The 26,141-nt window shown below is 30.4% G+C and overlaps 1 protein-coding gene across 2 annotated transcripts; it reads left to right on the forward strand.

Moving 5' to 3' along the window:
• Positions 1–6,074: 6,074 nt before the first annotated feature.
• LOC112682315 lies at positions 6,075–26,076 on the forward strand. 2 transcript variants are annotated; one of them, XM_025552977.1, is made up of 8 exons: positions 6,075–6,363; positions 23,658–23,865; positions 24,450–24,627; positions 24,730–24,808; positions 25,033–25,096; positions 25,177–25,290; positions 25,365–25,496; positions 25,665–25,739. In XM_025552977.1, the coding sequence occupies exons 2-8, from the start codon at positions 23,734–23,736 to the stop codon at positions 25,737–25,739; spliced, it is 774 nt and encodes a 257-aa protein (XP_025408762.1). In that variant the 5' UTR covers positions 6,075–6,363; positions 23,658–23,733. The 2 variants fall into 2 exon arrangements, with proteins under 2 accessions (XP_025408762.1, XP_025408684.1); XM_025552899.1 differs by lacking the exon at positions 6,075–6,363 and having other exon boundaries at positions 23,734–23,865; positions 25,665–26,076.
• The last annotated feature ends 65 nt before the right edge of the window (positions 26,077–26,141 follow it).

The raw sequence follows: 26,141 nt of genomic DNA on the forward strand, positions 1-26,141 counted from the left end.
GTTCGGTTTTTATAAAAACACCAGAAAATCACACCCTCCGTCTTGGACGTTCAATAAATTATATCCGTGCAACATGTGGATGCTGTAAACCCTGTGACGCCGTGCGGAATTCTGTGTTTCCACATGTGAACGGCGTCTGCAACACAATGTGTATGCGTTTTACGGTCCATGGGCTGTGAATCAAACAATGACGATAAAATATCTAGATGCGGCCGAAAGAATAAAGAATAATTTCAAAAGATTTACTTGTATTTTGCTGTAAGGCCGTATTTTCATTCGAACACTTTGTCGGGCCCGGATTAGATGAAATATGTGAATATTTGTATCGGTTATAAGTGTTACATATTATTTCGGTTATTATTGGAATTTGGATGTTATGTGATACAACTAATTGAATACCAAGTAGCTCTCGATATATTTTGAGAGAGAATTTTGAAACTTGAATGGCGTAATATTTTTTTTCTCGTCAAACCAAGCGTAGGTATAAAATATGTAACGAAATATAAACGTTGGCAGTATATTATATGAAAATATAGGGTCAAGTAGATTCAACTTGAATTACAATTATTGCATTATTTTATTTAAAAATGCTAAATATGTTTGTAGTTCTAAGTGTTTTTGAGACAGCAACCTAAAAAAGAATAAAGAATTATTATGGACATTTTTTTTATGGCGCGTAAAGATTTATCTTTACGATTGTAAAATGTAATAGACTTTTGAAATGTTTGATATTTAAATAAAAATCATTAAATATAGTAATAGTTTAATTATTATTTATTAAAATTTAATATTTATTAAATTAATACGCACAAATTGGCGAATATCTATACTTCAATAACAGTTTTTGGAAGTCATTTAATTATTTAATATACTTAAATAAGTAATTGTGTATTTATGCTAGATTTTCGAAGGTTTAAAAGAATTAATAGTTGATTTTGTGTGTTCATACAAAAATGTATTTAACAATGTAGAACGAAAAAATGAAATATAATAAATAAATTATCTGAAAGAATTCACTCAGGTTTGCTTCCCCTTTTACCAATAAATGTGTTATTCTTAAGAAACAATTATTAAACGTTTTTTTTTAGCGTTGAACATATTTCAATGAGCAACCTTCACTAATTTGAATTCGAAAATTCGATTATTGCGTATAGATTAACGTACACCACATGCCAGCTGGAGCAGTCAAGTGGTCAACGAATTTTCCCATTGAGGTTATAATGTTTCTGAATGTAGTTATTCTATTACATGCGTCTTTATAACAGTTTATTTAAACACGTAAACGCTTATATGCCGATATCGAGACAATGTAGGTAGCTGCCTAGAGCGATGAAATCAGGTGGTAAGATTTTATTTTTTGTATCATTAGTACGCAATCAATGTCGCACGGGCAAATTTTATTCGACTGGGAACTAGTTTTTAGGACCCACGCACCAACGAACTTCCAAAATAGGCTCAGTCGCCATTAAAGTTATTTATTCAAACATTTTAACTCATTACTATTACTAAATATTGTTTTGTTAAACATGTATAGTTAATACTTTACAAAAATATTCTACCTTGAACAATAAAAATGACATGAAAAGGTGATAAACAAATTACTACTATAGCCGCAGGCGTTGGTCACTCGTCGTCTTGCTTTATTCACAGCGGTGTGGAACAGTGTACATAGTATAATATTATTGTTTTTAATTTCAACGCGGTATTCATCGCATTCAAATGGGTGTCATATGGTGACATTACAGATTACTGCTCGATTTGTCCAAAATGTATCAATGTTGTATTAAAATTAAGTACTCTACAGTATACTATACAGTTTAAACTATACGTATCGCCCGATTTTATCGACGATTAGGTATAATATTTTTTATATAATAGAAGGTTGGCATTGATAATTTATTATTTCGTATATCAGTGAGGACTGAGAAAATGAGCCCATTCACCGACTAATTTGATGAAATTCATTAAATTATTTACCACAGTGAATAACATGAATTGAATTTATCAGTAAACAATAAATCATTATTTTACATTTTTCAATAGATTACTAAAGAGGTATTAATGTACGTTGTGGTTCATGAGACATGACCCGGTCACACGAATTACAGTAGCGTAGTTGGAGCACAATTAAGGAAAGGGTGTCGATTTAAAAATATCACAGGTCTAAATACTATATTATTTTATTAGCTATAAACTATAGATTTCAACCGTGATTAAAACAATATCAATAAAAAATTCCAAGGCGAGGGCGATTCACCCATCAGCTATGCCACTGCCGGATTATATGTTTGTACTAAGAAATTCTTTATAATTTCAATGTTATAGTAGGTAGATACTGCCTTGTGAGTTGGTCGATTGACAATTATATACCAGTAATAGTATGAAATAACTGTTTTAGTTCTTATTTAAAACAAATAAAAAATATCGATACATAATGAAAATAATTCAACAGTTTAACAATTCTAAACAATTGAAGCACGTTTTGTATAGTTTCATTATTCTATGAAAACGCTTTTAGAAAACTGTACTATTAACTGTAAGTGTTTTTTTTTTATAAATAAAAGAATTACCGTAAAACTCCTTGGTCAATCTTTAAACTAGATTTAAAAAAATATAATTATTATTTACTATATAAAATAATCATTTCGGGTTTTTTTTTATAACTCTAAGCAGTAAATAGCTATGATTTATTACATTAAAAGTGTTCATAGTCTCTTCAGCGTAGAACACTGTCAGATGTAGTGTTACAGAAGTTGGGTGGGCCGTTTTTGAATTTGAAAGCAATGATAAATCTTTCATCTTAAAAATGAATGCGAGTGGAGCGTGGTTTACTATAATTAATTATGATAAAAGTATAAAACTAGTTTTCCATAATTTTGGTTTGTAATTATTATTTTTATTATATTTAATATTATTATTGTTTGAAGTATAAATAGATAGACCTATCACAAGTAAATAATTTTTGATGTAATTTCAATTGATAGGAGATTATGAAATGAATATTTTTTCCATATTATAGGACCTATAATATAGGTAATGAAAAGTTACAATAATTTGTTTATTATAATTCTATTTACTTTTTTCTGAAAATAATTTTATATTTTATAGTGTAGTTAAAACAAAAAAATAATATTTACTAAGCCTAAAGGTATATTTTACAATTCGCAATTCTATGATTTTGTTATATTAGGTATTATAAAGTTTATTGAAAATGCTTTTTAAACCAATTAGAAGGTAATGTGGAAATTATGTGTAAGTTGATATGTAAATATACTCATACTTTGGTATAGATTCTCAATATTTAAGAACATTATATACCATTTTTAGGTAATTTATTACAATTGAACTTTGTTCAGAAAAGATAATGGGTAAAATTGAATTATTACAAATTATATTTGTAAAAATATTCACATTGCATAGAGCAAGTATTCATTTTTAATTTATAATTATACACAAATCATGTCACACAATGTCAGTTCCCGATTAAGACGTATAAAATCGTGGTTTGGGTGACGTGACTTTAACCCTGTCGAGATCAAGAGATCTTTTTGTACTGGTTTTAGTCTCACCACCAGTGCTGTGCCTAGCATAATTAGCGCCCGATGCCAAAAATCATTTTTAGTGCTCTCACCCCTCTACTAAATATTTTTATATCTACAGGCTATAAAGAGACTACATATGAATAGGGGGTTCTATATAATTACTTATTTTGTATGTATTAAATGAATAAAATAAATAATTATATAATTATAATTGAATAATATAAATCAACAACTAAAAAGAAATATGAGTAATATGACTCAAACCGATATAATACATTTACAAATCGAATTTTCGATTGGAAAAAAAATAACTTACCTTTACATAATTGCCGATTAGTTATAGTTGCCTATGAAACTTCTGCGTTCATGATATTTTAATTTTTTCTAAGTATTTCTATGTATAAGTACATACCTAAACGGTTTACACTTCTTACTATAATTTAGATGTATCCAGAGCCGGATTAAAGGAAGAGGAAGCAGGAGGGCATCTGCTCCCGGGCGCAAGATTTTAAAGGCGCAAAGTTTTTAAATAATCTAGATACCATTTAGAGTAAAAAAAACTATTACAGAAAAAAGTTCTGAATTTAAGGAAGTTTACCCTGAGGTGCAAAATTTCTTAATCTGACCCTGAATGTACCTTACCGAATGTTCGCAAGTGATGGACAAATTATCATTTTTAAACAGTTAAAATATTAAGCCAGTATAAATAGATTATACATATATGCTCAATTTTTTTAACTTTTAATAACATCCAGTCGTTTATATAAAAAATATTTTTTATTATCATATGGAGAGTAATAATTGGGTCTACCAAAACCTTTGCCAGGAGTAGCATGGGAAAATATCAACAAGATAAATTGACTTATTAATTAGTTTTGGACCTTTTTTTCAAGTAAATTAAAAAAATAGAGTTGATTGAAAGGGAAGTGCATTAATGATTAATGAACATTATGTTATAAGTTTTTTAGTAGCCCATGCATATATTTTATCAATTAGTAACTACGCCACTGTTTGCGCGTGTAATAATAATTGTTTGTCATCTAATATATGTGTAGGTAATTTATTGGATTCTAATTTAATATTTTTCAACAACTAATGGGACAAACAACTTTTTTAAATAGTCACCAATTAACAGATTCATAAACATCAGGACTAATTAAAAATTAAATTAAAATTTTACTTAATTTTCACAATATTATTTAAATTGGTTTAATTTAGTAATTAAAGTATAACATGCATAATGTTCTCAAAAGTATACAATCATAAATAAGCAAAAAAAAAAAAACATGGCTGTATTAAGAATAAAACAATTTATATAAAAACTCTTTTATTAATAAGAAACATAATTAATTAATATTTGAATGTAAAAGTATTATAAATTAAATTCAATAATATTGTTCGTAAGCAATGAGATTGAATGTACGTCAATAAGGCCAAATTACGATGGTGTAAGACCTTTAATGGCTTTAATAATTAAATTATTAAATAATTAACAATTATTGTTATAGAATATAGTTTTCTGATGAAAATATTACCTACTACTTACGAACTCCATGGCACGATTTGGGTACCAGACCAACACAAATTACCTTTTAATAATTTTTTAAATAACAATTCATTTTAAACAATAATTGACTTAATGTGGGTTTGCACAATTAAACCTGATTGGACGTGGTTAATGTTACACAATACAGTTACATAAATTAACGATTATCTATTTACAATAAATATTAGAAATATGTGTTATTGATTAGAAACATTGATAAGATCATACTATGAGATTTTGTTATTTCTATGTATTCGGCTGTTCTTTTAAAAAATCATGTTTTTAATTTGTTTGAGGTTAATGCGGTGACTTCCGGTACCGAGATAATTAATAAAATTAACCAATTATTGTATATTTTGAGCATAAGGATGTAAGTTTTGCTTGAATCATAATGTTCAGAACTGCCTTCCCAAACACTGGCCCTGTAATACTATTATAGTGTCGTAAGCTCGTGGGTAGAGGTGAAAAGCAGAGGTAAGCTGATGGTTCTAGGGCCTAAGTGCGATATTACTTGGAGCTCACTATAAGGAAACCGTTTTCAACGCTATCAACTGAAGACGGACTCGGACATTCAGATTTTCAGGGCCAACGAAAAAACCACAGGGAACATCGATCCGGACGATCGGGAAGGAAAAATAACGATTCAGTTTTCGACGTTACACGCTGTCCCGATGGTGAAGAGGGCCCGGAGGCTTAGAGCCCCGTCGATCATTGCTGATGTTATCAAGATGTTCCAATAATGAATGTGGACTGGTAATCGCGTGTGATCGATCGTCCGCCCGACGACAATGCCGCGGGGAGGTTAACCCCGACAATTTCGGAACGTCCCGGCGATAGGGCGAGAGAAGAGTCGAGGGGAACAGTATTTCTGGTGCACCGCGTGGCCGCACTGGTCGACGGCGCCGGGTCCCACACTCACTCGCGCCGCCGCCGCGCCGCCGCCGCCGCCGCCGCGACATGTGCGTTTCGTACCGGACGGCACATCGCTCCGATCCGTCGCGCGCGCCCCTGTCCGCTCTCGTCACCGCTCGTCCGCCACCGTTTTCATCCGCGTGTCCGCCGCCCGGTTTCGTCGTCACAACAAACGGGCGCGCACACGCACGCAGTCAGTCTCGCGCGCACGCCGTACCGTACCGGTTCGCGTTCCGTCCGAAGCGTATTCGTTTTTTTTTTTCTTTTTTCTCTTCCAATTTTCTCGTTCTTTCCCCGTCGTCCACAGCCGCCGAAGAGAAACCTCCGTGCCGTTTTCAGGGTTTCACATATCTCCACGTCCAGGTAACGATCACAACGTTTACATCGTATTTATCGTAGTATTTATCGCCACGGCGGTTGGTTCGTCTCTTTTGGGTTTTTATTTTTATTTTATTTTATTTTTTTTTCGATCCTAATACCATTTCCTAATGAGACGTAAATGCATTTTTTTTCGAACGTCTATCGCACGCACACACAAACGCGCGCAAGTGTCGCTCCGTGTCATCGTCGGAACATTCCGACCTGATGATGGTGTAAAAAAAAAATATATATATATATATAATAATAAATAAAAAAATACAAAAATAAAATCATCTCTACGACGTTTTCCCACATTCCGCGCGTCAAGTGTATCTCTTATACATTAAATATTATTATTATTATTATTATCTAGTAGTAAGAGCTGTGAAAATTCTTTTCGGAATCACTGGGCCGTGAAAACCTCCATATGGTCTCTTCCTGTGCGTCGGATTCCGGGGTAATTTTTTTCATATTAGTGTGTAGACGGACGTATCGAGTACACATAAATACAACCTTGTAAAGAATGCGACGGATTGTCTGGTGCATTCCACGTATACCTAGACAAAAATACGTAAGCGTTAATGATCTTGCGTCCATTTTGGTGTTATGCCTTAACTGTATAGGTATAAAATAAACTGTATGTTATGTACCCATGTATGCGTGCACGGTAGTGTACCACGTGTGACTTATAAGAATGTCTCTTCGGGATGAATTTGTATGTGTGTGTGTGTATGTGTTTATGTCTATTGTAGAGAGATGTATACAACGCCGACGCGACGCTGTAGGTATTGCTTTTCGTGAAACTTTATGTATGTATATGTTTAAATATGTGTCTATTATATAAGTATAGTGTTTTATACGTGTGTTTATCACTCGTGTCCATGCGTACGTACGTTTTGTGTGGGCAGTACTCTTGGTTTTAATTAGTCAGAAATTAACGAAACATCTGTTGTTTTCTAACTACGTTGTATTAAACGAACGATATATCTTCGTAATTGTTCATTAAAATGATTTTAAATATTACGTCATGACAGTCGAAACATATTGTTTTTGCTTTTACGCTATTTGAAAAATCGCCTTTTACGTCATTTAATTAAATGTTCACATATTATGTTTCATGAATTATATATTATAATAACCACACCACTATGCGTTACAAAGAAGATTCGATATATTTTATGAATCAAAAATATTTTAGAAATTCCTACCTATCTAATTCGTCGTTGATAGTTTGTCCGTACTTAATGATAACGACGTAGCATGTAGGTAAATATATTGTAAATAGACCGATGTATAAATAGTATGGTGTAGATAATCCTTTGAGTAATACAAATATAGAGACGATAATTTAGTTCACTAAATAAAATCAAATACTACTCTACCAGTAGGTAACAAAATATATAATATTGTGATTTTTTTAGTTGATGGTATTTTTTTTATGTTCATATTTGATGGGCGTCAAATTTTAGGTTTTTAATGATGAAACAAAAACGTTTGACACATCAATATAAGTGAATATTTTGAATATTGTAACAGTGTTTGAAACAAATGCCATTGTTACAAATGAAATTTTCTAAAAAGTTTATTTGTGTTATGTGACCGAGTGTACGAGACTGATATGAAATGATTAGTAGTTTTATAAAATTTCCGATGAACATGCATTAAGTAATTTATACAATCCGTGTAAAGTACTGAAAATAAATTAACTCTCGATAGCTCAGACCCAGTACCTATACCAGCTATTACCTGAAATGTAGCTTGATCGTTTTATTGTAGTTTATTTTAAAAATAAAATGTCTGTAAATTCCTTAAACATTTTTTTTTAGTTTTTCGATACTGTACAATTTCGGTATTACTATGTTTGAAATTTAAAATTTGCATATAAAGATAAAATGATATGAGATATAAAAAAATATTGTATTTGGATATTTTCATAACATCATAATAATTTAATAATTTACAAAAATATAAGACGCAGCTCATATTTTATGTTATTATGATACGTTTTCTAGACAATGAAATTGAAAATTCAATTAGGGCGTTGGGGGTATATTCTAATATTAAAATTACAAAGATTTTTTTTTAATGGTCAAAATAATATTATTTGGAAGGACGAATGAAAATAAATCTACTTGGCAGTATTTGTGATTAAATTTAATGTATCTACCTACCTAGTTATGTTTGTTGCATAAACTGATATCTCAACTGATAGGGACCTACTTACATGTTGAAATAAGATGCATCTTCTGTCTTCACAACTTTTTTTCGTGTTAAACTGATTATCAGATGACAAAAGATGACATTTAAAATTCTGTAACGAGCTACATAGGTATTTAAGCATATATAAAAGTTAATCACAAAAAATATAAACATAAAAATATCAAAACTATAATAATATTTTGACTTGTTACTTATAGAGGCGTGTAATCTATGTCTTTACATTTATTTTTTTGTAATGTCATAATATCATACCAAATCTAACATTGTTTATGGAATATATTCTCGGCACTATTAGTAGTACCTAATTATTACATAACAAAAAAAATCAACTCTTTTTGCAATATAAACATTGAAGTCGTATATATTTTGGTGGTGGCCAATGTATACAGGTTTTATCGACATAAACAAAACCCACGTTACCTGTTAGTTTCTAGTTCGTGGGAAGTAATATAACTGATTAAATCCTACACCCATGCGATTTTCACCATTATTGATATACATTTAATGTCAAAAACGTATAACCCCTGGGTATATTCTATTTTACTATTATTATCTTTGATAAAATTCGCTGTCTTATTATTTTAATCTGTGTATATAATTTTAAAAAATGAAAAGTCATTAACTAGTTTTAAATTATATTAGACTCTTTGTTAATGAATAAATCGCTGTATACAGTGGCGTATTTTCAAACTTTTTGGGAAGGAGGTTTTAAAATTTTTCTAAAAAATAAGTGATTTTGTAATATTATAAAATACATATAAAGTAGGAATTAATAATTATATTATTCTATTACTATTATTATTATTATTATTATTATAAATTTATTGAAGAGTTATTTATAACTAAATGATATATTTAAATAAATATTCTCTTTCTCTGTACCTTCGTAGCAAGTCTTTATGATTTTTGAATGTTTCTTTTTTTTTGAGGTGGGTCGAGACTGGGTTCCCTCAAAAAAAAAAAATACGCCACTTGCTGTATACATATATACATATTAATATATGAGCAAGTTTATTGTTTAGCTCTTATTATTTTATATATTTCATTTATAAATAATAAAATCTTGTTTAAAATTAACAAATTGTTTAAATTGAAAATTCCCAAGTCAAAATGGAAACAAAATTTATATTAGTAAGTATGTAAGTGGGCTACTGAAATTAGTTAATTAACCCATTTTGGATGTTGTAAGATATAAATAACTTATATTGAGTAGAACTCAGAAGGTTTTTATTATTTTAAATTAGTATATTTATATACCAAAATAATCTCGTCTTGTAAAGAGTTAGCACGTTTAAAATGTACCCACTATCGCCGTACAACAATATAAATACGTGTTTCTAATGTGTGAACATTATGTTTTGAATTTTAATTCAGTATACTCGTAGTTGTATCTATATAATATTATAATGATTGTAAATACTACGCTTGTGTATATTAACATATTATTGAACATATTACATGTCGTGTCATTGCTAATTTAAATACTCATATTGATTATTAATGTATATACGAGTAGTTTATAAGTTTATATGCATCATATCTTCAAGAATGACAAGCAACACAAAACAAATAAATAAACAGTGCTAGATATTGTAACTATTTATGAGAATATTTTTTACATTTTCTTGCTTATTCTTGCTGTTCTAAATTCAAAATATTTGACTAAAAAGTTATAAATCAATTCATTTTATTTTAAAAATGTTTGTGTATTTTATTCAAAACAAAATTAAATTAAAAACTTAAGGGTAATTTGTAATTACATAATATTGTTATGTTTTGCTGCCTTGTAAAAATTCATAATCTAATACGTTTTGATAGCCATTTAAGATGTAACTATTCTAACATTTTAAATTTATTAATACACCCGAAATTCCCTGTATGTGTACAAACGTTGTTTAGTTCATTCGTTGTTTTAATTAAAGCCACCAGCTGGTGTTTTTGATCTCGAGATCTTCATTGAAGCCTAAACACAAGGGCGTTGTGTTCCGGCTGCTGGTCTGTGCAACCGGATAATCCTTATTACTCTTTGTCGGTTGTCATTTGTTCAAATTTGGTGCGCGATTGTTTGTTTGGAAATTACTTTTTTTGATTGTTTTTATTGTTACCGGAAAATACTTCTAACATTCACAATTTTACTTGACATTTTCAGTAAATCGTTTACAAAACTTCTCAATCAAGTGTTACTGATACATTGAGTCATCGAGTAATTTTTTTTTATAAATCTATAGTGTATTATTTTAAAAATTTAAAAATGGTTACACCAAAAAAAAAAACCGTCTTTATTTGGTAGTGCTAAATTCAACGAAAACAATTATGTTAATAAAATAATGTTTGTGATGAAAAAAATGCATTATGTCGACGATTAACGTCTACTATATAATATAAATATTATTTTTCTGAGTGGTTTATAGTTGTGTATAACATATTAATATTATTAGTATTCCAGAACATTTGATTTAGAGATATTTTAATAATGTTGTCAATGCAATATGATAATATATTTGTTTAGTCTGTCGTTATCGTGGTTTTAATGGATTTGTTTTTGATTTTTTGTAAATAATATAAAGAAATGATTATAAAATTTTATATCAACATTACGTTACATTAATATGTCGCTCTTGACAATGCTTAGAAATGTTTGTGTGTATCTGATATTAATATTTATACATAAATCTTTTCTTATTTACTCACGAATAATGTTTACCATCATAAATATTTAGAATTAATATGTGGTGGAGATCGTGTAATTTTAGTAATCGTTTTAACGATAAGGGTTCTTTATAGTATTCTGAGTTTATATATAACAATTTCTACTAACAATAATTATTTATTATTTTATGCAAAAAAATGTATGACGCATAATAATATATATATTATCGACCAATGACTTCTGCGAAATCTATCCACTAATAAAAATACGAAGACATGCATGCAAGCGGATGTACAAGGTTCAAGTGAACAATAAACTTAACTAAACGAAACTTGAACACTATTTGATATTTATTTTTCGTCTCCTATATTTTCTAAATTTGATAATTAGTATTGCATAAAAAAAGATCGGATTCCACATATAATACATTAAGTTAGGTATGCAAAATAATCCGGTGGTCATTAATACGTCTCCTTAAATAATTTTGCTATTTAACTGATATACAATTCATTATGAGGTATCATAATTATTATTAAATCCATTAATATGTTAAGCAACGCCATAACAATGTACTTAAAATACCTATAATTTTATTTTATCATAACGTGTGCAATCAATAATTATTTTGAATAGTGTTATTTTGTTTTAAGTATTGTTCACAATATCAATCGTTGTACATTTAAGTATTATAATAATTCTCGTTTTACAATAATTCAATATTCGACGCAGAATATGTTTCGATTTTTGCCATACGATCGTGACAACATATGCAGTGATTGGATTTATTATAGGTGCCTGTAATAAATAGTTGTCCGTATCTAATGTCTGTACGTCATTTAACACGGGTATAATATGACCAATTAAGAGCGTTTGTGTGTATGAAACCCCAACATTACTTCCGATTCGGTTTAACCGGTGGTGCGTGTCAGATAGGGGGAAGTGCACCCATTAGTGAGTAAAAAATGTACGCATCTCGAAACTAAAACAGTAAAATACCGGATATTGTAATGGGCGTATGCTGCGCTGCATACCTACCTATATCCCTTGTTTTTTTTCATTTATTTATAAACAAACAAAAGGATAGGAGAAATGCATAAAAATGATTGCGTGATCCGGTTCAGTTCAGATGCTGTCCTTGGGTATATCGCGAGTGGTATTTATATATATATATATATACATATATAAAAGTACCTGAGGGCTATATATATACTATGCACTGCTACTGATGGTATTTTTATTACAATAATTAATTTCTGACGCTGAGATGAAATAATGATCAAATTCAGTGAATGCTATGACACAGGCGGATACGCTAATTTTTTATCTGCCTGTTTAATTATAATATGAACAGTTGTAAATTATTATCGTTTCACCATGTTTAGTTCTTTTTCCCTCGCGACATTCTATTTAATCACGACGTATTTAGCATAGATATATTTATAGAAAGTAAATTAGCTAATTGTAATATTGCTTATTGACCACGTAAAATTCTAGAGTTTGAATTCGTGTTTTATTTCACTTCGTGTGCAGGAATAATTTTTAAACTTATATAAACTGCTGGCTAATATAGCTAATTCGATATACATATGGGTGCATAAGGTACTGCATTGCATAGTCCAATAATTTCAGTGTACTGCTCTGCTATAGTACTTACCTATACATTATTATACTTAATACAAAATTGTAATTGCCCATATATGATATTACATCGCCTGTTATGTGATTTTATAGTTTCTGATAACAACTAGCTGTATGTACAACATACATACACCGTATTAGTATTCAACAAAGAACAATATAAAATATCGATTTTTTTAATATTTGCACACAATACCGGTAATAAATAAAGTCGAGGAAATCGTTGGAAGGCTTGTTATGTCCCAAATTCATATAGGTACGGTCAATTTTTTTTAAAAAATTACCGATGAACATTGGTGAAAAAAAAAACAAAAAAAATACAGTCATCCATCAATATTCAAACACAAACGACACTCCTTGCCAAAATTAGTTTTCAAAAATTACTATTGCAAAAAATGAAAGTTACACGGTTTTAAATTGTAAAATCTACATAATATATTCTAATTACGAGTGAAACAAAAATTTGCGGACATTTGCTAACTAATACATTTCGTATTTCTGTATTATTCGTAGTGTAATTCAATGTCACAGTTGCTGCACTGGTGCAAACAATAATCTCCGTTTGTGCTGTAAAATCTAAACCTACGAATTTTGAATGCTGATCTTCTACCAATTGAATACTTATGTGGCTGCTAAGCATTCTATGGTTAATGTCCTACGATCGTATGCACGCTGAATCGTCGTCAAATATGCAAAAAAAATTAGTCACGATTTGCAAACTGATACAATTTATATGAATTATATATGGACCACGAATGTATAAAAACTATAAACAGTGCTTCAAAGTTTTTATTTAAATTCATTTTATTATCATACATTTTCTTGGATTATTTAAATGTATGGGTTGTTATACATATAATGGGTTATATGCGTTATTATACGCGTCCACAGAGTTATTGTAGCAATAATAAACGTTATGTTTGGCTTATTTACACATTCGAAACGTCTAGTAACACTTTTGTGCCGTCGTTGTAACGCATTTTTAAAGAAAAACAAATATATTAATTTATTTTATGATTCAATTCGATTTCACGGGCTGTTGAATTATAATAATGCTTGTAATATTTCTGTATAAAATGCTTACATAAACAACAAGAACAAAAAGGGCTGCTGTTTAATCCTTCATAATCGAAGTTAAAATTATTTAACTCTTTTACACAACCGACCCGTTGTTGAACAATGTCATTTATCTACAGTAAATTATATTATGCTCAAGAAGCCAAAATGAGTAACATAAAAATGTTAAGATTCATTGCCGCCAATTCGGCGCACCGAAGCGCAACAAAACAAATAAAGGTATATACCGAGATTTTACGTATATTATGAATTGTGCGCCATTTGATAATTCGTATTTACGCTAGTTAATTTATTATGAAATTATTTGACGTCATTCAACAATTGTTTGTATCAAAGTTGTACATTGTATATTATTATTTTTTCCATAATTTTTATAAATTCCGTCCGTTACATAATATTTTGTTGATGTATGTTTTCATTTTTATTTTTTTTATTTTTATTTTTATTTTATTACATTCTATGACATGGCAAAATATTTTTTCATATTTATTTGTGGTATTGCAAAAAATATATGATACTCTGTATTCAATATATGTTTTTATTGTTAACAATGAGGTTTTTAATGTGTATATTATAATTTTTTCTTCGCTGCTTATCAAGTGATGTTTTATATTTCGACAGCTATCAGTTGGGTACTAACTTGAGTTTATTATCATATTTAATTAGTGTTACACGAACTACTGTTAAATTTTATGCTTAATATTAGTATAAAAAATTTCTCGTCGTGAGAATTTGTACAACTAGCTAAAAGTTTTAATATTTAGCTTCACCTCGACAATTTTACGAAAATAATCGTATACCTATCTCCGTGTATTTTTATATTTATTCGCGTCTCATAATCGACCTCAAAATATATTACGTTACGCATGTTAACACGGAAAATGTAAAATATTAAAATTTCCTCTGAATCATTCAAATATTCCAAGTATATATTAAAAATATTTTAATGCAGTATTCAATTCTTGTTTAACGTGACCTTGGAATAATGAATGTTTGCAGACGATAATTTCTACGTAATGGTCATCATACACTTATTACCAATTAGTCCTTTAGAAAATACAAATACAGTTTTAAAAGGAAGGCAACTAATTGAAACTACTTAATTGCTACAGTGGCATTTAGGTTCAGTGACCTGAGGATTAGGCTTAGTAAATAATTCTCTATTTTTTATAAACCGTTAAATTATTTTTTTTTAAACCTTTTACATGACCTATAGATATTAGACACACAAACTACTTAATATTTTATGATAAATATAAAGGTTGTTCCGTGATTTGTAATAATATTATATATTTTGTTAAAATCGTTGTTTTCGGTTAGATAAATTTCAAAATGCTATTTTATACTTGTATGCATTTTTATTTTAAATTAAATTACAGTTAAGTGTTCTATTTGATACTGTTAATTATCATTAAAATTATGATTTTTTAAATTTTTTTTAATTAAAAAATTTATATTGGTTTAGAACAGTTATTCAAAGAGACGTTTCTAAAGTGTTACTTTATTGCAGACATGATTAATGTTTATAAAAATGTGCATACATTTTTAATTAATTAATTAATTTAAATAATTTAATATTCGTTTATACATGGGAAATATTTTCACTTCTTAAATCATTTGATTTTTATGTCAAACTAGCACAGATATAGAAAGGTAGTTATTAGATATACATTCAATTCAATAAATTTGATAATATTTGCAATATAGGAGAAATATTTTTAAAGTTTCTATAGGAAATTTGGATTTTAAACGTAAAACATTCATGCCAAAATGCCAAAATTATTTGGTACAAAGTGCTAACATTCGTTTATTAAATTGAAAAAAAACTATGCGTCATGTTGACAAATCGTATTTTATGACGTTTATTTTCTGATATTAGTATTTAATATTTTATTTTAATATATTTCTTATATATAACGTAATCATTATTTCATAGACATATTTATAAACATAGATATTTAATATTACAAAAAATCATTATGTCACGCAATATTTTAAAAACTATAAAAATCCACCTTCAATTAATATTAAAATTCAATAATTGCATGATTAATTCCTTTATTTGAACTATATGTCGATTACACAAAAAAAAAAAAGATATAGTTCTATAAATGCACGTGTTCTTTTATTTTGTAAGTAATAGTAATTAAAAAATTATAGTATAAACATGTATTCATCACGGGACAGTATTGATATTTAGTGGTAATTAGATATCTACATCTTTAAGAGTTGTTGAAAAATCGTTTTTTCTTTTTTAAATTGCACTCAAGTTTATTTAAATTTACAATATTAAGTTGTGAATATTGCAAAAACACATATTGGAAATTTCAAGTTTAAATTGTCAACACTATCAAATAGTGTATAATATGATTGTTCACTTTGAACATTAAATATGTTTGTTCACTTTAAACATTAAAGAACTCATATATGTATGTAAATTAATGAAAATCCGGGTTTCCAAAATATATATAGGTATTTAGGATTTAATTCAAAACAGTTTAAACAATGAAATTAGTGTGCTATTCACATGAAAAACACTTATTAAAAAGATCATACGATATTCATATGAAGTTTGGTATACTTTTCTTCGAGTTGCGGTCGTAATTTATATAAAATGTTGAACAATTATTTTCGTGCCTTTTGAAAATTCATTATTTTTCACGTTTGCTTAAATCAAGTTATTGCTCTGCTTATCACACGGATATCCGCGTGGGATTATTTTGAACTCGACTTTGCAGTGCAAATAACAATAATACTGTAATTTGTCTTGTTGCGTGAACCAATTCTCATAAAAATCTTTTTTTAGGTTCACTCACATGCGCGTGTTAACACATATTTGTCCGGGTGAAGTTAATTAATTGTTAAGTGAAATGTTTTCATTTCAACAATAATAACATAGTGATTAAGTGACAATTAGAGTATAAACTCGGTGGTGGTGCGTAATGTTATTGGTATTCCGTCAAAGAAATAATAATGACTGTACGGAGCAGTAACGATTTTTCAGTGATGCGATCAGTGATGATGTACAAATTAATTTTGTTTTAACTTGACTGCGAGCTCCTTGTGTAATATACAAAAATTATAAGATAACCCAGTTTAGTTAGTAAAATATGTGCCAGAAAACGGTATTTATATATTCGCACCATGTCCATGTGTAATATGTCGCATATTAGTATGTAATGTATGCATGTTATCCGTCGACGGGCGAAACCTGTTAAAAAACGAAATTAATTATAAGTAAATGCGAGTTTCACTATCGCGTGAAGGACGCGTCTTTGCCGGCCAAGTTTAAATCCTCAAAATAACATTATTATACGCTGTACGTGCATGCATACAGGTATGCAGAGTATTTTTTCAATTTTTTTTTTTTATGAAAACAATAGTAATAATAAAACGCACCTGTGGGAAAAAAATAATATTGCGTTGAATTTTCCCGACCAATCAATAACGTATACATAGTACGCTTACCTAGGTTCCGAGGCTATAGAAAAACGGAAGGACGTAGATGAAAAAAACTCAATGAGCGTGACGAAAAATCTCAGGAGCATCGGCTTTCAAAGTTCCTCTTTATCGCTATAGTTTTCTTTTTTTCTTTTTTTTTTTTTTTTTACTTTTTACGAAATATGACATGCAGTATCATTCCATTCATCAATGCGGTGTATTATTATACGCACGGTTACTACGTTACACACACTCATACACCACGATAGTGCATTTTTGTGGTTGGGCATTGAAATTATACGAGTTGTTATGTATCGAGTGTGTGATAATATTGTAATATGAAAAGAGTATATATGTACCTCTATGTGTCGGGTGGCGTCGGCGTATAAGTGTATTGCAGTGCGTGCCCCAAACCGCAGCAGTTGTATAGCGAGTATAAAATACTGTTCCCGGAGTTGTAAAGTATCTCAAGGTCTGGGCTTGTATGTATATTTATATTATATTTTAGATAGCTAGATTTTGTAGAATTATGAAAATAATAACAATGTTATAATAATCAATGATAATAATATGATACCGTTGGTTCGCTGGGGTAAGAATCTTGTACGTAGAGTTTAAAGGTCAAACACGTTGACGGACGACCGCAAGATAAAAATATATTTACGACCGTGCGTTAGGATACGGATCCTGCGTGCGTACCACGAGCATGATGTACTTAGGACGTGTATAATAAAACTTGCAGCCTGCTGGTTTTCGAACAGTAATGTTCCCTGACATGACAATTTCATTTAAATTCCTGATACCCCTCCACCCCTAGTTATCTCTAATTTATCCTTGACTCGCCGACTTTTCTGTTTATCTCCGTAAACTTCTGTAAACATGTAAACACCTTGTACCTGTCGTCACAAGACGTGAATAGTATCATATTTTCCGGAGTGACATAAAAAAAAAACTTGATCGAAACCTTTAAAATGCGCGAGTTACAACACCGTGTAAAAATTATTATCTATAATGAAATTATAACATAAACATTCATCGATACGTCGCATATGTACTATATTTTTAAAGCACACACAAATTAACGTGCGCATTATAACGCTTCGATTTGTATACTTATTTATATATATATATATAATGTTATACGAGTAATTTACTGTATATTCACGGTTTGTTGATAACGCACTTACGACAGTGGTTGAGCGTTAAAATATTGCACTTGTGTTTCCGATTCTTAACTTCAAATGGTTTTCGAGTGTACAATATTATTGTGTCGCGACGTAAGAATATCATAGTACTGATACACTTAATCGATACAGAATATAATGATGACGTGTCTTTCATAATTCGATTGACAAAATAATAATATAAATACTTGTAATCCATTGTATGGCACATAACGGGATAAAAACAGTAATAATAAATAAGATAAAACTCATAAAAATTTAAATCACTATGGCACGTGCATTTATATTTTGAATAGTTTTTGTTCATCAGATGAATTTTAGTTTATGTCGACTGTCAAACGCATACAGGGTAACGAACGGATATTTATAAAACGATTTGTTTTAAAACGTTTGGAGGAAGAGTGCACACCTCACGAGACAACCACTTTAAATCCAGTAAAACGTCGTAGCATATCCTGCTTTATTTATAGATAGACAACGAATGCTTCCATTCACTATAAGAAAATAGGTAATTCAGTAATATTCGAAATAAAGAATACTTCAATTTGGAATGATTAAATGGCGTAGGAAAATATTGTGTAAAGTGCATACATTGATATTATATTGCTAATATAATATATGTACTATGGTATAATAAGTGCCAAAGTATTTATGCAATGCACGTACCGTGTAACAACCGGAAAAAGAGCTATTGATAAAATGACAAACCTACGGTTAGCTTAAATCATTATTGCCAGATGTTTTAAATAAAGCTTATTGATTTTCTTTTGTTTTGTATTGTAAGTTGTAATTTACATTTTAATAAAAAATTAACTAAAAAATGACAATTATGGCACTTTACAAACAAATAGCGATTAATTTTTAAAAAATATTTGTTAAGGCGACCGTATAAAACTTATTTTATTTTATTATAAACCCCAAATTATTATTATTATCATTGTTCTACAAGTATGACTCAGTAAAAAAAAAAAAAATAAAAATATACGTTGAGACTTACATTTCAGTATATTAAAATATTATTAAGTTTATCGTACATATCATGCTCGATTACTGTTAGACCTTAGATCCATTAAAAAAAAATATATAAGCTTATATAATAATACTTTTCAATATTGTACAAATGAATTTCATTGTACAAAAATAATAAATACCATTGTATTTTAATGATTTAATGATGACGTCAAATTGTTGTTCAATCATTGTTTTTCATCGTTGTCGGAACCGTATTATATTTATTATATTTTGTTTTATGAAATAGTGGTAACTGTGGAGTAAATTCGACCTACGCTTATATTTTTATAAAAAGGCATTGACAGTATTAAAAAAAAAAAAAAACTCTTATAAAGCCACGCAATAGTAACAAAATCTAATTCCAAAACTCGCATATTTTGTTTTCTGCTGGGATTTTAGTTTTCGCGTATTACGTCGGATCGTTTCGTCTGCATCTGTGTGTTCGTATGTTTAATGAGCATCGAAACCTCGGAGAAGACGTTTGGACAGAACAATAGCGTTATGGTAAAAAAATATACGTCTACCGGTCGCATTTCATCGGCGTCCACTGCGCGTGTAACAGTACACGTAGGTATATTGTTTAATCACGAACGCTTACGGCCTAAACGGTTTTTTTTCCCCCGACGGTGGTAAAAAAATAAAAAAATAAAACACCAGGAACCGCGGTGATACACTCCTCCGGTCACGTAGATGGCCGGCGAGTGTAACGTCGTCCACAGGTTGCTGTTGCCGCGCGAGATCATGTACAGCCGGGCAGTAGTGATTGTTTGTACGGTATTGGGGACGTGAGACGCAGACGCGATTTTTGACGTCCGAACGTTTGTACGACGGCCGTAAATCACACGCGCACGAAACACTTGATCGCCATGACGCGGTGGTGGTCGGTGCGCGCCACGATCCGAAGCCGATGCCGGACAACCCCCACGTAAAGGTCTATTTAGACCTAACCGTTCCGTGTCCGTTCCGTATCCGTACCGTCCGTTTAGTTTCAGTGCTTTGGATTTACACAATACCGTTTCGTGTCCGATCCGCATCCGTTGTCCGTGCCCGTTCAGTGCTGTTCGAACCTATCTTTTGACCTAACGCGCGTTTTACGTATCGTGTTTCATTGTTGCTTTAGGCGCTTGAAAAAAATTATAATATGACTGGAAGTGCAGAATCGCTAGAAGATCTAGCTGTACTTGCCTTGCTGCTAATTCTATATGAGAACGAACCATTTCTATAATTTTTCTGTCGATATTGGTACACACGATTTAAATGTAGATACTCAAGTTTTTGAAAAAACAACTTTTTAAATACTTTAAACTTTAAAATTTTATTTTTAATTTTACAAATACGTCTCGCGAGTAGGTATGAAAACCAATCAAGCTGTCAGTTGTCACTGACGGCTGTTTACATAGTTCCGTATTTTCCATATCCGTATCAGTGAAATCCCCAAAAACATTGTCTCCGACAAATTTTAAAGCACGGACACGGATAGTGCGGATACGGAACGGACCTGTGTAAACATGCCCATTATATAACAAGTAAACAAACTTTAAGCGCCGGACACGAAACGGACGGTACGGATACGGAACGGTTATGTGTAAGTAGACCTTAAGGAGAAACCCGTGCGCGCGGAGACTAGTCCGGATTTATACTAGAGCTCTTAAAACACGTGTCACGGAATTCACGTGTACACGTGAAATACATGTTTATCCAAAATATATATCCATTTTTACAATGGTAAAATTAGTAATTTTATGTTATACACTTGAAGTTTTAATAAAATATTAATAGTACAGTATTAAGTTAAGGATATACGTTTTTATTTTGGATTTTACACGTGACTCGTGACACGTGAATTCCGTGAATTCACGTGTATTAGGAGCTCTAATTTATACCGGGCACGTACGCCGACCGTGCGCGCGCGGACAACCCAACCAACGGACGACGACCGTCGTCGTCCCCCGAGACCGGTAAATCACGCGCGAACATTGCGCGTGAGCCGTCCGGCCCCGTCGCGTACGGTCGACCTTGCGGCCCGACCCGGACCCGTTCGGGTGACGGGGCGCTGTGCGCGCGATCCGTTTGCGCGCTCGCATCACGACCGAATCGAATGGAGAGAAGAAACATTAGCGGTCCGCACGGGCGGCGGGTGACCGTTGGATTTCGTTTTCCACGCCGGAGAACACTAATCGTTCTTATGATAACGCGACAAAAAGAAATTACATTTACGCGTACAATGCTTCCATTCAATACAACGCGTTTAAAACGAGAACGTTTATCGTTCGAAGAATCACGGAATGCCTAATATTGAATTTTCCGTTTAGGTTTTATTCGTGTTATACTATCGTTATTATTGTTATTATTATCATTTACGTAATAATTACATTTCATCTGTTTGATTTGAGCACCGGAAATGTGTATAGTTAACGTACAACGTTACATCATAACATAGGGTTAGTCTTCGGCAAGAACAAAACATTTCTTTACTAAATTTTGTTACATTTGACTGTAATTAAGTTGCGTCCGACTGCGCGCTAGTGCTATTATTTTATACCTATCGGTTAACTAACCAATCCCCCCGTCATTTTCTCTAACTGCCAACCTTATAATTCTACGTTTATTCACCGTGTATTATTAATCGATGCGTTCCGTCCCGTTGCCGGTGTAAAAAATATTATATTTACTTTGGTTTATAAATACGTCGTATTAGTGAGATTTACTAGAGTAAGCAATGTGTGTGTGTGTGTGTGTACCGTAAACACTGAGAGCACGTAAAAGGCGTAAATATAGACTTGGACGGCTTACAGATACCGGGAACACCTGTGTTTTTAGGGACCCTCGACCGAGTCCTCTAAATCCTACCACGCTTTTGTCTTGCTCCTTTTCGACGGCCGCATTATCAACACGATATTATTATTCATCGGCACCGGCGGTCCCACATGTGTGCACCGAGAGGCAGCTGCAGCGGTGCGATACCGCTCGCGGTCGGTTTCATGTGTATGCACATTAAAGCATCGCTGGTGCTGCTGTGGACTTGAACCGTAATATCCGCCGAAAACATCGTGCTCTTCGTGCAAACGCGTGATTCCGATAGATTAAATGATTAGTAATTTCCTGCGTAGTGTTGCTCCGGCACATTGTCAAACCCAAATACGAATGGCATGTTATCGAGAGATGAAACAACAATTTTTGACCCTAAGAGAAAATATCAGTTTTTCTTTCATTCCCGATTTTTTCGTTGCCGGTTTTTGTTTTTATTAAAAAAAAAAAAAAAAGACAAAAAATGTCCATAACATATCACGATGTCCTACTGAACTGTAAAAATAATTTGTTAATGCGTAAATAAATAAGTGTAATTTGATTCGTCTTTAGACAGCATTTTCAACGCGGACTTTACGTGCGTCGTGTAATACGAGTGAGACAAATTATAGAATACCCCGCATTCATTTCTGATTCTCACGAAATATTAATATTTTTTCAGTTCGTTTTCATATATTTTTCTAACATTAAAATTATAGCGATAATATTATTTGCTGGATAGTTTATTAAAATCGTAGAAAGAAAAAAATTAAATATAATATTAATAAATTGATTGCGGTTGGTGTGATTACAATTTTCATGAGGAAATCAATCAATTTGTTTGCTTAATTTAATGTGATTTTATACACTCCAATAATATGTTATTCTTAAGGTTACCGAGAGCACGCAACTTCAAATATACATTGTATAATAATTATGTCCGTCGAACTTCTTAATCTAGTAGTATCACCATGACGTTATTAATTAATACGTTAGTTAATATTTACAAAAATTCTTGCAAAACAACTATAATTATTTAAAATAATAGCTGTATCAGAAATCCAATACAAAAATAAAATTTGTTAAATTTTTTTTTTTTTAAATAATAATGCCTTGTATTGATTTGTATTTTGGAGAAATGTTGACTCTGAAATATTGCCCATTGTTCTATTAGAAGTTTAATAGTAGTCATCGGTTTTTTTTTTTTTTTTTTATATTAACCGTCGTGAAAAATAACTCCATTAGGACAAATCTAAATTCATAAATTTAACTTTGTGTTGTTTTTTCAGGTTTTAATCGCTCTGTCTTTCGAATTGGTTTATGTTGATCGGTAAGAAGATATAAAAGAATCCAAGAGTATTAACCATGTTGAAACACGTGCACCGAGCAAAATGTGCCGATACACTTAGCATTGTGTCTACGGCAAGTTCTTTCAATCAAGAATCAATGTCGAGTAGATGTTCAAGTATATCTTCGTTGAACATAACAAATCCTGTAGTGAGTTTCTTAATATAAAAATTTTTTATGAATACCTAACCTTTTAAAAGGAAAAACATTAATATTAATTACATTAGAACATAAATTTAGTATAAAATTAGCCTGTATCTTCTACTTTTAATTAGTTTTATATTGATAATCTGATGCAATAAAATTATTTAAACACAGAAAATAATTTACATTTATCAATATTTAATATTGTAAAATTCCAATACATATTATTGGAATATTAAAATTATACACATGTAAAACACTCTTATACATCATTGATGATGTAAAAATAATAATAATTTAAAAAAGTTTACATTGCGTACATAATTTTTCATACAAAACATTAAGTTAAAAATTGAATCCCATCAATTATGATATCTTACAATATTATAATAATTTTGCATTATTGTTTTAACGCTTAAATATTGGTTCAAAATATAAATGATAATTCATAATATGTGCATGCTTTACATACATACAACGAATATTGCTTGTACCTTTAGATGATATAATTACTTTAAGTTTATACTTTTTAATATATTTGAAACACAAAAAGCATATAAGATAATTTATAATTTTTTTTTTTTTTTTAGGAAACAATCAAAGTTTATACAAAATGTTTGCGTTCCGACCTCGAGTATAAAACACTTGGCCTATCTTATACGACAACTTGCAGTGAAGTTATTTCCATTTTACTCAGTAAATATCGAATGCGCCACAGAGACCCAAATCTGTTTTACATGACCATGGAAATAAACTTAAGGAAAATAGGTTAGTTACTATTGCTACAATATAGCTGCTTTATTTAAACACTTCACTACAATTATATATTATTTTTACGGTTACAAAATATTAAGATTTTATTTTGTTCAGGACTCAGAACTGTATTCGTCTTGGATAACGAATCTTGTCCCGCGGTATTACAGTCCTGTCAACCCAAAGGAGAATCGAGGTGTGTATCTAGCTGTTAATTTATCTTTTTCATAGTACAATCTAAATATAATCAATTTTTTTTAAAAAATGTATAATTTAAAATTTTTAAAAAATTGAAATAAAATTATTATATCAATCGGAAATAGTAACCCGATCAACTGATGAATCCCTTTGTATTATACTTTTATAATTGCTTATTTATAATTACAACTGGTTTTAATTCAATATTTGTAATTAATATAGATTTTGTTTGCAATCAAAAAAAGGTGGTCTTGTGAAAATTTATGACAGTGAATTGATGCCAGGAGTAAGTGTTTTTATTAACATTTAGCTAGTAATTTTTTTAACTTAAGTAGATACTAATTATGATTTTTTTTTTTTTTTTAGTCCAAGTATAAAAGCTTATTGATTTCTGAACGAACTACAGTCGATGAGTTGATCAGAATATTACTCAACTGCTATAATAGCAAAGAGGAAGTTGAACAGTTTTCTGTGTACGAGGTAAGTACTCATTTTTCTAGTGAACCTCATATAAGCCTTAATTATTCAACAAATATATTGAAATTCTTCATTAGGTATCAAAATCTGAAGAATATCAACGCAAACTTCATCACGATGACATGCCATTGAATGTGCAATACTGTTGGCCCCATGGCAGTGATTTCATTTTCCTGCTTAAAAGGAATCCAAATTACAAGTCAAAACAAGTAAGTCGTTTGATTAATATTATATTATAATGTAAAGTGACTAACATTTTTCGAAATGTTTATTTGAAGTTTATTTAATGAGATGGTGGGATAATAATAGTTATAGATAAGATTTAAATGTATATGTAAAATATGAAAATGTTTTAATGTATGTATTATTGTTTCTAGGTTCAGACTATTTGGACCGATCACCACAAAGAAGAACGTATAATGAACGACTATGAAAATTTTATTTACATATAGTTTTGTTACACTGTATATTATAGTGTTTGTACATATGAGTGTAAAAATATTGTTAGTTCTATGAAATCAAAAACTATGACTTTCTCAGGGTTCTCAAATATTGTAAGGTGTAGTAAACAACAGTTTATATATATTTAAGTTTATAAATCAATTTTTTTTCTCATATAATATGCATTCAGTGAAGTAAGCTACTAGAAATATAAAAGTTATTTCTTCGTATTTCATTTCGTTAAAAGTGTAAATTTTTGTAATGTATAAAAAAAATGATATACGATAAAAATTACTTCTAATGAATCTAGAATGATGCAATTATATTGTCAATGAATTTATTGAACTTTAATGAGTGATAATAATAGTTTGTAACTAAACATTATCATTGGGTTTTTAACTATCATTTATTTT

This window comes from Sipha flava, unplaced genomic scaffold (genome assembly GCF_003268045.1).
Source record: "Sipha flava isolate LNK unplaced genomic scaffold, YSA_version1 0_pilon_pilon, whole genome shotgun sequence".
Classification (NCBI taxonomy): Eukaryota; Metazoa; Arthropoda; class Insecta; order Hemiptera; family Aphididae; genus Sipha; species Sipha flava.